This window comes from Montipora capricornis, chromosome 4 (genome assembly GCF_036669925.1).
Source record: "Montipora capricornis isolate CH-2021 chromosome 4, ASM3666992v2, whole genome shotgun sequence".
Taxonomy (NCBI): domain Eukaryota; kingdom Metazoa; phylum Cnidaria; class Anthozoa; order Scleractinia; family Acroporidae; genus Montipora; species Montipora capricornis.
Window position 1 is genome coordinate 25,940,735 of NC_090886.1, and position 14,922 is coordinate 25,955,656.

The following is a 14,922-nucleotide window of genomic DNA, read 5'->3' on the forward strand; positions in this document are numbered from 1 at the left end:
TAGAAACAAACCCCTTCATTCGTTTATGATCCTAATCTCTTACCAGCGATGCAAGCCTCTGGATGTCCCAGGTAATCAAAGTCCAATAGAGTGTTTTCACATGACGTCACAGCGGCCATGTTGGTGTACCAAAACAAAGGAATGGCGGCCATGATGGTGTACCAAACTAATCCTCCGGAAATTGATCTCTATTTTATGCAAATACTTTCTTTTGTTTCAGTAATCCAATATGGCTGCTGGTCACGTGAGTGAAAACGCTCCATATGCGTCCGAATTGTTAACCTACTTTAGCCAACTGATAATTTAAAATCAAGATTTAGTCCACACACGTTAATCGGTTATCCAAACACGAGGTGAAGCCACCGGCCACGCGAGATAAAAAAGTATTTTTGGTAGCAAAACGGTTACTCTACATTCCTGTCAGGCGTGTAAATCCTTTTTCCTTATTTCCAGGCCTTCCATAAAGAGCTGATTCCACTGCAAAACGATGTGACAGCCGTTAACCAGAAGGGTACAATGCTGAGCGATCAGTGTCGGCCAGAAGACTCAGATCTCATCATAGCACAACTAGAAGACGTTAACAGTAGATGGGATGACTTGTGTTTACACTCAGCGGAGAGACAGCAGACAATTGAAGGTGCTCTTATACGGCTTGGTCAGTTTCAGCTGGCCTTGGAAGAGCTTCTGGTTTGGCTTAAACAGACCAATGCCACTTTGGACGAACAGCTGGCCAGGAATGTACAGGGAGATGTTAAATTCATTGAAGTGGAGAAAGCCAAGCATAAGGTAATCGTTTCTTCATTCTAGTGTTCAAATGTTTCGCTTTCTATTACCAAAAAAGATTTTCACCAAAGAGACTTTCAAGAGCACGGCCTTTTAAAAAGTGTGCTTCAGGTGTCTGAGCTTCCTTATTATGATTCTCTCCCTCCTTCCCCTCCTATTCTTCCTCATCACCATCGTCGTCATCTTCACTTTTAAATTTTCTCATATTAATGGAAGAATGCATGATTCAGGAGGTGATTGGAACTTTTGCTTATAAATGTGGATCGCATTTTTTAGATTTTACACAATGACATTCTTGCGCACGAACCGTCTGTTGAGTCCGTTTCACGGGCTGCTACATCTTTGCTGATGGAGAACGGCGAGAGCAAGTTTGACAGCGGCACCCTGCAGACCAAAGTCACTGAGCTACAGGATGGCTGGAAGGAGGTAGTAAACAAGGCGGCGCGCCTAGAAGCTGAGCTCGCTGCCGCGCTCAGCGCGTCTCATGAGGTCATGGATCAGATGAAAGAGCTCAGGACCTGGCTTAGTGAAGCACGTGACTTCATGTGCACCAGACGACCAATCGGAGGCCGACCTGAAAGCGCACGTAATCAGCTAGCCAAGCATAAGGTTCGTTTTAGTCGTTCTGTAAACGTTCTGTAAGTTTCCGTGGCTTGGAATTTAGTCATTTCTAAACTGCCATTCCTTAGATGGGTTTTCAATGAAGTGTGGGAAGTATATTGCCAATTACTTTGACGTCTCTTGATTGACCAATGATTTAATCCTTAAGAAAGCAAACTTGATCGCGACCTGACGCGCGCATGTTCTCACGCTTGGAGTAAGTTTCATGAAATTGTTTTCACTGCACAGTGGTTATCCCGTTGTATTCTATTGTGTTAATTGTTCGAGTAATTACTTTGCTCTTCATTTTTCAAATTCGCTCAAGGCCATTGCCGAGTAAATTTAGTGTCATGAGAAAAAACAAATCCTTGCTTAGTTTTAAGCAGATCGAGTCATATTTCCGTTTAAAACCATGTTGGTGGCCAAAGCAAATAGAACAGGGAATGACCCTGAACTTAAAATCGCGACTGATCATATCAAGAGCATCCAATTGCACAAAATTTAATCGTACTCGGGTTAAAGTGGATCATCAGCTGAAATTTAACAATCGAGTAACCAAGATCTGTAAAAAAAGGTAGCAAGCAACTGGGTGTTCTAATTCGAATGAAAAGATACTTTCAACAAGCACGAAATATATGTACCGCACTTTCACAGATCTTACCGCACTTCATGTATTGCTCACAAGTATGGCAACATTGTGGGAAACGAAATTAAGGACAACTTGAAAAGGTGAACGAAAGACGATAAAACTTCAACATATTACAAGCTATTGAAGAAGATTCATGCGCCAGTCTTGGCAAAGAGGAGAAAACAAGATGTCTGCATCTCTGCTTTCAAAGCGTTAAACAATCTAGCACATAAATACATCGATGAATTATTGAACGAATGAGTCAACACAAGGAATCTTAGAGCAACTAAAAGATTAAACATACTGAGAGTTCACTCTACAGAGTCCAAGCAACCAAGCCTTGCAACAGTCCGACGGATGGAATGCGCTCTGCCCTCCATTAATAATGCTTTTATTAGACAAATTAGGAAATAATTTTTTTAGTGAATTATCTAATTTGTCACCATACCTATGTTGTTTTATTTTACAGTTTTGTGTTTTGATTTGACTCTTAGTTAATTATTTGACACGGTATATTAGCTTTTTATTGGACGCTAGAACTGTAACAGGTTCAAAATCCCCGTGTTTCAATGAAGCAGCGTGCTGATATCCGTAGATAAAATGTAATGCTATACCTTTGTGCAATAATGTAGTTGTATAAATCAGAGTCTCGTTGGTCTTTCGTTTCAACAGGACTTTTTAGACGTGCTAGAGAAACGAAAAGAAACTTATCAACAAACCACTAACTCCTTACAAGTCATGATAAGTAACAGTGATCCAACCACAGCTGCGTCCCTTCAAAGACAGCTTGATGAGTTGAACGAAGCCTGGGAACAAGTGGCGTTGAAGTCACAAGAGGAAGGTGAAAAACTCGAGGATGCACTGAAGAATGCAGAGGAGTTGGAAAGACAGCTGACCGATATGAATTCGTGGCTCACCCAGGTGCATGATCAAATAGTATCCTTGGATCACGTCAGTTCTGTTCTTGATGTCCTAGAAAAACAACGTCAAGAATACAAGGTGAGAAGTCTTGTTCCCTGAAAGAAGATTTTACACAGGCGTGAATATGGATATTAGAAGGACGGTATCACGATAGTTTCACTCCCTATCGGTTAACACTTGAGTCTTAGTAGGATTACGCTATTATGTATTACATACTGAAAACTCATATTAATTTTGGCAGTTAGAGCTATCCGTCTTACAGTTTTTGCGTTTTCAAGTGTTAAAACCAGCATTTCCTTCCTCTCCTCCCAGCCACAAATGCCGAAAAATGGCTTGTTTGGACTCATTTTGGTCTTGGTAACAAAGCTATGGCATAATTCTTTGACCTCTATTGAAACAAAGACGTTGTGGTTTTTAGGGTAAGGTTAAAATAACGTTTCACTGGCTCTTAAAGTTAACAGCGAGTGGGTCATCAATTTTCATATGCCACGTTTTCGTTTTATTGCATAAAAAGGGTTTTTGTGTACACAGAGGTCCTGTTGTATGCCACATTACCATAAACGGTACTTCGTTGTATACTGAAGTATTTATCAGAAGACCGTTAAAAAGACGCCAGTGCGATCGGAGAAGGCAACAACAGAATTGAATCATCGATTCTGAATCGATGTATGTTTTGACAAAATATTGTTTGTTGTTGTCTGAATACAAAGTAATAATTTGCTTGTTTGGTTTTTATAGGACCTAAAGGAGGATATCGATTCTCATCGCGAACCCTTCAAGCAGCTCAAGTACTTGTCCTACAAGATTACTGACGTCTGTTTACAAGACGATGTGGTGTACATCGAGCGTACTGTCGGTGAATTGGAGGGGCGCTGGAAAGAGCTTCTCGTTCTGTCCTCCGTCAGGAAGAAAGACCTTGATGAAAACTATAAGCTTTCCCTGAAATTCTTCAAGGGAGCGGAGGACTTACTTAAGATGCTTGACGAAGCTGAGCAGAACTTGAAAAATGAGGAACCCATAGGTGTAGATCCCGCTCATCTAAGAACGCAACTCAAGAAGCACAAGGTTTGCCACTTGTTCCCCAATAGTTTATTTATTTATTTTTTATGTTACTGTAAGTCGTTGGTGAATCCATCACCTCTTTCCCCACATTTTTGGCGTTTGCGTTGCTTAAAATTTCTCCATACATGATTTCTGTCCTTCCAGGTAGTCAGGAGGTGACTGCTTTTTGTAAGGACAGCGGTCATCCTTGGTTTCACAGATTAAGAAGGGGTTAATCTGCTTCAAGAAGTTGTGCGAGTTACCAGACGACAAATGGAACTTAAATATAGCGACAGAAATTGTCTACAGATAAGCTCGGCTAAGAATCTTAAACGAGACCCAGTCGCGTTTAAGTTTCTATCAGCGTTGTTTCACATCGTCTCTTTTTTGTCATAAAATTAGTGCACAAAATGTTAAGTTTAAAAGTGGCGTAATGTATAACTGTACGTTTCTATCAAGTCACTTAGTTGTAAGTCACTTACTTCATAGTCTCCAAGAACAAGTTGCTTTTTCGAGTTGTCCCCTTCATTATCTAACTTGAAAAGCGCTTGAATAACGTTAGCATCCCTTCAGTAAAATTCTTAACTGACCTTCCCCTTTTTTTCGCAACTCCCTAAAGTAGTACATTTTGCATTCTTGCTAGGAGTTCCAGTCGATGCTTGGTGCCAATCAGACATGGATGGACGGTACTACCAAAACGGGTAAAGTTCTGATGGATAAGAGCCCACAAGATGATGCCATTGCGATCGAATGCAAAATCGCTGATCTCAAAACAAGATGGGATGCCATTTGTGCTTTGTCAGTTGAGAGGTTGGCGCTCTTTAATGATACAGTGTCTTCTTCGCGACAAGTTTTTGATGCTAGAATCATCATTTCTATAAATCATAGAACTAAAGCAGTTGCCAAGAAGTTCCTGAAAATATACCCTACCTTAAAGGGGCTCAAACCAGTTACCGTGAAATTGCGCTCGACAAGAGCTGTTAAGAAAATACGTTGGCTGGCGCTGATTTCTGAAACTTGCTTTTCCTTCCTGAGAAAAACCAATGTGTAGTTTATTCCTTCACCCATCATTAATTACATCTGTGGTAAAGCAATAAAGTAGTGTTGCTGTTCTCACTGGTCATGCTTTTCTCTCTCAGACAACAAAAACTGGAAGATGCCCTTCTCTTCACTGGCATGTTTCAAGATGCTTTGCAGTCACTGCTCGACTGGCTTGGTGCAGTGGAACCCAGTCTCTCAACAGAGACGGCAGTTATGGGTGACCTCGAGACAGTTCAGATCCTTATTGACAATCACAAGGTATGGGGACAACTTGTAATAAAAGATTGAAATTCTTTCTTTTTTTTTTTTTAATTTCGAGCGAGTGCAGGCCTGCGTTCTACTAGTAGTCCTTGAATATCTCAACTATCTTTTGTTTCTGTTATTTAGACATTCCAGCGTGAACTTGGTCGCCGCCAAGCAAACTATGATTCTGTGATGAATGCAGGCAGGGGAATGATCAAAGAAAACAGAGTCGAGGATCCGCAAAAATTAGAGGAGAAATTAGAGGATTTGCGCGTGCGCTGGGAAGCAATTAACTCCTTAGCTGCCACTAAGCAAGACAGGTAAGTAAATCGAGCAATGAAGCGTGGCATACTAAACAAAAAGCAGTCGGAAACTACGTTTACATAGAAAATCCTAAATAAGGTGGCCAGCGGGTGTGTGTGCCCCTGTAACAACGACAAAATCTGAAAACATATGATCTCACTAGAAGGTAGTCCAAATCGTGACCAGTCGATGCATTACATTGTGCCAGACGATACTGTTCAGTTTTTTTGTTGTGCATAACTAATCACTGCCTTGTATCTTTTTAGGCTTGACAATGCCTTAGTCTTAGCGAACGAATTCGATTCGGCCGTCAAGACTGAGCTTCGCATACTGAAAGACTCGGAGGACACACTTAGGGGCCTGGGACCCATTTCGGATGATCTGGAGGAAATTGGTGAACAATTAAAGGAACACAAGGTAATGTGGTCATGATGACGTACACAGAGATGAGCTGTGTGAAATCCCTCTGTCCTTTTATCTTAGGTTTAAAATGGTAGGTATAGATTTTGTTACGAAACGTAAACAAGCCATTAGTGAAAGCGCGTCACACACCACTTGTTCCCTCAAAGTTCATGAAAATTACATGAAGGGAGGCTTACTTCATTCTTAAGAAAAGTGAAGAAAAACAAGCATTTTATAAAAAGTAACCATTCTAGAGCAAGTGCTTAGGCTTAAACGGTGTATATCAGTGCTACAACCCCACGAATGGTCAACTTTGCGTGCATTGGAACGTTTTCTCCGTTGATTTTTGCTTGGGTGACGCGCTGTCTCTTGTGGCTTGTGGAACGCAACCGCGAATTGCACTTACCGTACGACTTACTTGTTTGAGGCCATGTCTTGCTCTTAAACCTACTTCAAGGATACAGATGGTTGAATCATGTTTGTTATTGTGAGAGTACTCTTAACCCTCTAATTCAAGTTAGTGGAACCCGTATTTGGCTTCTCTTTATTGGATATAATGTAACGTTTCCTCACTCTCTCTGTAGGCTTTCCATGAGGAGCTTATGGCAGAGGAAGTCAATGTCCAGTCAGCAACCAAGAAGGGACAAGTGATTGCACGGTTCTGTCATCCAAGCGCACTGGCAATCATACAACAGTGGATTGCGAGACTAAAGAAGCGCTGGGAGGAGGTAAGGAGTATAAAATGGTCGCATACCTTGGTAATCGAGATCCGCTTTAATAATTGATCTTAAGTGCCTCTAATGCCGCCCTTGTAGATTTTACAAGGATTGCGGTTCTAATCGATGCTGGAATTTCCCAGTAACCTTAGCCATTAGTAAATCGCCGGAAATTCCGAAAGCTTTTTGACCTGGAAAAAAATCCTTTAAAGTGTTTTTACAAAAATTACAAAGTTCCATTCCTTGCTACGTGTTCCTTTCTTAAGGTACACATGAAGTCATTCCCTAAAAGGTTAGGGGCTTCTCAGAAACACACACCAAATTTAAAGAAAAGGAAACATTTTTGGTGTACAAGACAATGACATAATGATCTTCCCTTCTGTGGGAACACCTTCTGTGGGAACATGTTGCAGTTAAGAAAAATACATGATCATACAAATGTTTTAATACTGACTTCGTTATTTGGTTAGGACCTCGATTGTTAATAAAACTGGACATATGCATGTTTGGTTTTCTTTTCATGGACAGAAAACTTTGTGACTTGTGGCACTGAGTTTCTGAGCTTCACTCGCGTAATCTGTGACCATGTTATTCTACCAAAATATAAGAAAATGTTTTCTTATGAATAGGGCTCAATTTTTGGACGAATAATTTGGGGCGCAAATGTGAGCTCACTTGCAGGTTGATAATTAAAAGTGGTGATACGGTCAAAGTTAACTTGGATCGACTTTCTTTTAAGGTGCGTAAATGGTCAGTTCAGAGGCTGACCCGACTTGAGGAGGAACAAGCCAAGCTGTCCGAGGAACAAAACATGATGGAAGAACTTTTACAATGGATCGATGTAAAGGAAGGAATCCTCATTGAGAAGGAAGACGAGCCCATACCGGACGATGATTATGAAGAAGTCATGAAGCTACTTGATGACCACAAGGGCTTTCAAGAGGAGATGGCGAAGAAACAGCCTACTTACGATCGACTCACCAAATCCGTCAAACGGCGCAGTTCGGTAGCCCCTGCCGCTGCCCCAGCACCCGTAACACCGCAGCCTACTCCAGAGCACAAACAAGGAAGACGTGGGAGTAAAATCCCAAAACTCGCCAGCCCTGCTTCGTCTTTCACACGCGAGCGATCACGTGAAAAGTTAACAAGCCCAGGATCGTCTTTCACGCGGTCTGGTTCTACATCGCTCGATAAGAATCATCCAGCCTTGTTGCATTTGTCAAAGCGATGGCAGCATTTGTGGCTCCTTTCTATGGAAAGACTTCGACGACTGCAGGAGAAGCTGGAGAGAATCGCCATTGTAAGTAAAGAGTTCATCCTTTCGCTACATCTTTTGAAACGCTACTGGTCTTGTCGACTGGGGGCCGGTTGCTCGAAGCCCAGTTAGGGCTAACCGTTGGTTAAAAGGTTTCAAGACCAATAGGTTTCCATGGTATTTAACGCTGGTTAGCACTATACATGCTTCGAGCAAGCAGCGCCAGGAATGCAAAAAGTGGAATGGCAGTAATTGGGCGCAAGATTAGAAATGTACGGATGAGTCTAGAAATTTGTTTCGGTGAACAGCATCAGCAAGATAGCTTAGAGTTCAAGCCTCGTTCAAGATTCATTTGAATCCTGACTGCAAAACTGATATCGTTACTACGTCCAATTTCCCTTTTTGGAATCTTTCATTTTTGGCAATTGTGTTAATCTTCCTTGATGTAAATACTTTAGCATTTTGTGCTTCACAGAGGCGTGCTTCAGCTAAGTTTGACTTCATCGAGTGGAAGAACAGGGTAAGTTTTAGATACAAATGACAAACAGTCAACCCATTATGGCTAAACACAACTTGCGTCTCCGTCACAATTTCTTTGATTTTTTGATCAAAGTGGAGCTGATATCTTTGCTATCGGTAATCGGAAGTTTTATGAGTCATTCATGAAATTTTGCGCAGGGAAACAAAGATTCTACGCGCAGTCCTACTAACGTCAGCTCTCAATTATTTGTATCGGTGTTAATTTTTAAACGCTGAAAGATTTCTTCAAATCAGAGAACCAAAACATAATCATAGAATGTGTTTATACAAGGATAGAAGTGGTTTCAACTTAAGAAAGAAAGGAGTGGCGATCTTCCAAACCTCTCGTCTTGAAGCAGTGCCGTGACATTTTATATGGGCAGCTCTTCTCTTAAAAATATATATTTGGTACCGTTCTAAGCATAAGGCATGAAAACGTGCATTTAGAAAAAACCTAAGACCGAGTTAAATCGCTTGTTGTTAGAGGGAAGTCCTTAAATGAGAAGTGAAAAGCATTTTAGTTTCTACCTTGGGGGTTTTTAGGGCTCATCACATTGCTGTTTGTAGGGCTTTTATCATGCTATTGAAAATTCGTCATGTGGTTGGTGAATCGTGAGGGCTGTACTCTTCTCTTTAGGGAGAAAAGTGTTAGCTTTTTCTTATTATTACTATTTTTTTTTTTTGGACAGTTTAACAAGTGGTTGCGTGACAGCAAGTCACGCGTTCTCGATATCTTTCGGCGCATGGATCATGACCGAGATGGTAAACTTACCCGTGAACAATTTATCACCGGAATTCTCAACACAAGTAAGCTCATGCTGTGTTTCAGCCCCTGTAACGGGGTTTCCTAATACTTGTAAGCTAAGTAAAAGCACTGGTTTATTTCGATGTGCTTATTCTGTGATCTAGCGAGTGTTTGGTTTCCACCAGCAGAAATGGCAGTTGGTATAGAGTGTTGTGTGAAAGACGTGCCAAAGGTCTTATAATAGACCTTTTTTCTCAGTAGAAACACGTAACCCGACTATACGAATCAGTATAGCATAACAACTTTACATTTACAAGAGATACATAATTCGTTTTGGTCGCATCTGTTAGTTCATCTAGTTTAAAGACTATCACAAGCCGACGTATGAGTTTACACGAACTGTCTGGCATGGTGCGTCTTGGAAGATGCAGTGCATCAAACAATCCTTCAGTTTAGACCCGCTATCCGTTTTGTATCCGTCTTAACACTGGACAAACGAAACATGCGCTTTAAATTGTCTTATATCACTCTCCCCAAACCTTCTGATTTGGGAAAAAAAAAACAGGCAAATAAGATAAGCAATGGGCTCTGGTGCCAGAGTAGTAAGTGTAACCTTGGACGACGCAACCCTTGGTCATGTTTTTGTAAGACGCAACGGTTAGATTCTATATTCAGCGACTAATATGTTTGGTCTTATTTTGCTAGGTTTCCCTACTGAGAGATGGGAGATGGAAATTGTCGCCAGTAAATTTGAAAGGGACGGACTCATTGACTACAGGGAGTTTGTAAACTCGCTTAAGGACAAGAAACCGGTAAGCAATGAGGACGTTTTATGGCGATTGAGATTCAAAAAGGCAAAATCTAACAATTTTTGAAAACCATTTAGCCATCACACAGGCTCTCCGAGCGTCGAATGGCGTGCTATGAACAACTGGAGAGTTGACCGCGCGCTATTCGACGCACGGTAGAGGCTGTGTGTACGCTAGAAAACCACTACGACTTTCAAAAATTGAAGGAATAGTTATTCCAAGCATTTAGTCATTACGGCGGGGATTTTTTAATTGATGACAGTTGATGTATGCTTTTTTCATCTTTTCAAATTCCGCGTCGGTTTAATAGCAAAATGAGTCAACAAGGTGTGCAGTTTCACTGAATGGAGGACTCGTCGTTTCCAAAAGACATTTATCATGCTCTCGCTTAATAAGTAATAATGTGGGAATCCACAACTGGCATGGCCGAAGTGCATGCGCAGTTGGGCAAGCACTTGTCACCCATCGAGGTGTCCCGGAACCCGAGCACGATTCTCATCTCGGTGAGAGATCACCTCCTTCTTCTTCGGTTTCCCTTACTCCATAGTCAGCAACATTGCTGAATCCATATTTGATCGAATATTATATTTGTAGAAGTTAATTTAATGACTTTCGGTTATCGGAAACAGACATTTTGTTATGCATTTATGAAGCTTAATCCATTCATTTCTTCGTTGTTTCCCCCCCCCCCCCCTTCGAGTAAAATCGTCTGGCGTTGGACAGTGTAAAATCTGCAATTTTCACTCTCAAACTGAAGGGTTAAAGCTCTAACTTTTCTACTAGTTCCTTGACATAGTATGATACTCAATTTAGTTACTGTTAGCTCAAAGTTTGTTCAATTAACTATTCTCCCCTCTGTTCCATGACACGTTATAGACGTTTTGGTGCTTCGATCTACTCAACATTTGTTCCCTCTCTTTTTTTTCCCCTCAGGCCAGCAAAAAGCCAGAGAAACCCAAGACTGAAGAGCAGCAAATCGAATCAGAAGTTGAACGCCTGTGTCGCAAATGTGGATGTCAGTATGTCAAAGTGGCTGAAAACAAGTACAGGGTATGCCATTTCTTTGTATTTTGTGCAGCAGTAAAAACTATCTGTATGCCATACAGTTAAAAGGAACACAGGGCGCCAAGGCGTGGCCTGTGCTCTGGCTAGTGAAACTAGAGTTAAAAGGTAGTGTACAATTAAAAAGTAAGGTTAAAATATGTATATGTATATATATCATAAACTAAACTAATTTACGCTAAAATATGCTAAATGTTCAAAGTTCTAGAGCAGGAGACAAACCGAAGCACGGGTAAGATAATGGCTAATGTGTCGCAACCTTAAAAGTACGTGAAATGTTCAGTGCGACGGTACTGCATCTTCTTGAGGACGTCTCTGTGACGCCTCCCAACTAGCTCCTTCACCGCTACCTCCACGTCTGTCGACCAGCCCCCGAGTACGTCCACAATGATGTTGTACTGTGAAATCTCGTACCCGAGGTACTTCTGCTTCAGCTCCCATCTGAGTGGCGCGTATTTCATCGTCTTTTCTGATGTTTTCTTTTGACGATTGCTCACCCAGGGGCAGCTCATCTCCATCGCTATAACCTTCTTCCTGGTGGTTTACTATCCTCGCATCAATTCTGTTCGCCCTTATTATTATTATTATTATTATTATTATTATTATTATTATTATTATTATTATTATTATTATATTATTATTATTATATTATTTCCAAAACTTGGTAAGAAATGTCTTTAAACATGGAATGAAGCCTCCAATCTTAATGTGCCCTTGAGTGAGGAACAGATAAATGTGTGATGTAGTAACTCATGTTGACGATGACGAAGATGACAACGAGTCAGGCATTAACGGTGATGTTGTGAGCAGCATTGATTCCATATTAATTTCTTGACGAACTTGTGAACCTTCTGTGGATTGTCAATCAAAAGAGAGAAGTAGATTGCTCACTTGATTTTTAAGTAATTAACACCATCCTGTCTTCCCATGTCCCTTCCTTTCTCCCATCTCCCTTTCCCCTCCTCTCTCCTCTCCCTCCTCTCTCCTCCTCTCTCCTCTCCCCTCAAACCAAAATCAAGCGTGATCCAGATACAAGACAAGTTTTTTTTCTAACATTTGCATGGCTTCTGTTTTTCTTTTTTGTCTCCCGTAGTTGGGGATTCGCAGAAGTTACGTCTTGTTCGAATTTTGCGAAGCACTGTGATGGTCCGAGTCGGAGGAGGATGGGAAACTTTGGACGAATTCCTTCAGAAAAACGAGCCCTGCAGAGGTAATAAAATGACCTTTCCACCGCTTGCCACTTTTTAAACCAATAAACAGTGGCACCAAGACTAACAGGCTCACTTGCATACTTTGTCTAGAGCATATGAATTAGGTGCTATTTAGTTTTGGATTTTGTTTAGCTTAAAATTTTCTGTACTCTTTTCTTTTAACTCTCTCGTCACCTTACAGTCAAAGCGAGTCTTCTGACCAATCGCAAGAAGCGCAAAACAGCGCCTTCAACCAATCAAAATTCTTCGCAATTTCAGTCGACCCACTCCAAGCGCGGGAAATGTACGCTCGCAACTCGCGATTCACTCGGCTTTGCTGTCATTTGTTGAAAACTTTTTTTCAATTTTAATTGTGCTCGGAAAGTTCGTTTAGCAAAGTGAAGTCAGCGTTCTGTTGTATAAATGAAAATGGAGTTCGTTATTATATTCCTACTTCAAGAGGTCTTCAATTGGTGTTTAGTTCAAATCGGTAATATCGGTTTTTGTTGCGGACCAAAAAAATGCAGTCCGTTGTATTGGGAATTCTTTGCTCGTGTCATTATTTCCTTTTAGTCGCCGATTATGACAAGAATTTGTTTATAGAAGGCACCCTGTTATAACAAATGATGAATGGTGAATTAGAAGGACTTGTTAAATTTATCTCACTTATTTTAAACCTATTTTTGTTTCGATATTTGGCGAAATACAAGCCATCAAAAACTGACATAGGGTGTCAAAAGTGCTCGTGATTCAAAGACGCCTTTCTAAAACTTAGAATTTAAAAAAAATTGCCTCAGAGTATCGGTTGGTATGGGTTCATATTTCCAGAGATAGCTAATTGTTAAATGGAGTGTTGGTTCTCGGATGAAGGACTAGAAAATGGTGGGCATATGTTAATGGCGTAATGCTGCAGACTAACAATCTTTGTCATTTACTCCTGCAGCTGCTGGGCGAACAAATGTAGAACTAAGAGAACAGTTGTCAAGACCAGAAGGTGTAGCACAAGCAATGGGTGCTTTCACAAGCAAGCCATCAATTGCTCGTGAACACTCTGGCACACAATTGAAAGGTACAGCGGCGGAAAGACCTCCCGCTGGCCCTGGCAGAAAACCTCGGCTTGACGTACCTAGTAGTGGTTACGGAATTCGTCGAGAAAAATCAGGAGAACTCAAACCTCGTCGTGAGAAATCGGGAGAGCTTCGGGCACCGAGCGGTCTTCGAGGCAAGGAAGTGGTACCAAGTTGAGGGGCGCCACTGAAAAATCATCTCCCACAAAGAAAGCTTCCTCCACGAGAGTAAAGAAGTCGGATAGCAGACATCCTGGGAGTACGGGATCCTCGAAGATTCTTCCGAAAGCTCTAGGGTTTCTTCGAGCTCCTCCCGTGGGTCCCCTGATCGCCCAAGTCCGCGTGGACCTGTTAGAACAGGAAGTCGGGAAAATGTTCGAGGAAGCCGGGAAAATGTACGAGGTAGCCGAGAAAGTCTTCAGAAAGCGAAAGACGGAAAAGAAGCTCCTCATAGCACGGGGAAAAGGACTACAACTGGGATTCCAGCTAAGAGTCCCTCCAAATCGACAAAGAACGGAGAGGAGAAAAGTGGAACCAAGTAAAAGACTGAAGACTTTAATTAGTGGTTTTTTTTTTTTTGTTTGAGTGAAGACTGTTTGAGATTTAAAAAAATTGTGCTAAATTGGCACAATAATTTTGAGCAATTTTAGGAAAGTATTTAATTTAAGTAATTAGTAAAGTTTGAAAAAAATTTGGTAAACAATTAGTTGACATGGAATCAACAAGAACACCATCAATAAAACACGCAAGCGTTTCATCCGTTAATCTATTTCGTTAATATAAATCACACGACTTAAATCAGCCACTTTTGATAGGGCAGCTTTTTATATCTTGTAAAGACACAGCATAAAAGCCGGCCATGCAATTTTTGTGCCACTGATAAACTTTGCAAGGAAGCGGCATCAAGCCACTCTAAGTTAACATCGTGGAAAGCTAATTTACGAGAACATTTGTGAATGATATATTTCTTGGAAATGCTGTTCAGATTGTATTAGAATCGTCCAAGAAGTGTTACGTCGGTAGAAATTGTAGTGATGTTTGAAAATTCCAATTGCCCTTGTTTTTTAAAAATTTTGTCCAAGTAAGAGAGGAAAAAAGATTTCACGTCCTCTTAATTGCGTATTTTGCTGTGGATACTGAAGCTGTAAATGTTTTAGGACTCAAATAAATGTAGTTTTCTATTGATGCGTTCGTATGGTATTCCCTGTAAATATAATCGTGTGCCTATATTATATCCATGGCTAACTACGGTACTATCTCAATGTTCGATATTTTCCATCCTTTTTCCGTCCCGTTGGGAAGCAGTTTGTCCCAAGTTCGATTCCACATTCAACGACATGTGGATTTTGTTTCTTGACTAATCTTAAAACTTCATGCGATTAAACGCAATTTTTTCAAATGCGCGTTAAATTTTCCGCGTCATTATTAAGTGGAGCAACCACGATTTCCGTTTCCGTGTTTTTGTCCCATATTTCGATATTGACAACATAGGGAGCAAAACATTGATAACTTTCACACGAAATTTTCATGGCAATGCCGGTATCTTAAATTTTTCCAAAATAGACATACCTTATTACATGGAATTTTCTCGACACGT

General features: G+C 40.9%; 1 protein-coding gene and 1 pseudogene across 1 annotated transcript in view; both read left to right on the plus strand.

The window, feature by feature from the left end:
• The window catches only part of LOC138045848 (nesprin-1-like), a 175,910-nt gene that overhangs the window by 153,873 nt on the left and 7,115 nt on the right, over positions 1–14,922 (plus strand). The window contains 14 exon segments of the mRNA XM_068892482.1: positions 454–786; positions 1,060–1,392; positions 2,684–3,010; positions 3,671–3,997; positions 4,617–4,783; positions 5,113–5,272; positions 5,402–5,577; positions 5,827–5,977; positions 6,547–6,690; positions 7,418–7,978; positions 8,409–8,453; positions 9,142–9,259; positions 9,903–10,009; positions 10,940–11,056. Coding sequence (XP_068748583.1) covers positions 454–786; positions 1,060–1,392; positions 2,684–3,010; positions 3,671–3,997; positions 4,617–4,783; positions 5,113–5,272; positions 5,402–5,577; positions 5,827–5,977; positions 6,547–6,690; positions 7,418–7,978; positions 8,409–8,453; positions 9,142–9,259; positions 9,903–10,009; positions 10,940–11,056 — 3,066 coding nt within the window.
• On the plus strand, positions 11,802–14,508 carry LOC138044854 (microtubule-actin cross-linking factor 1, isoforms 6/7-like; annotated as a pseudogene).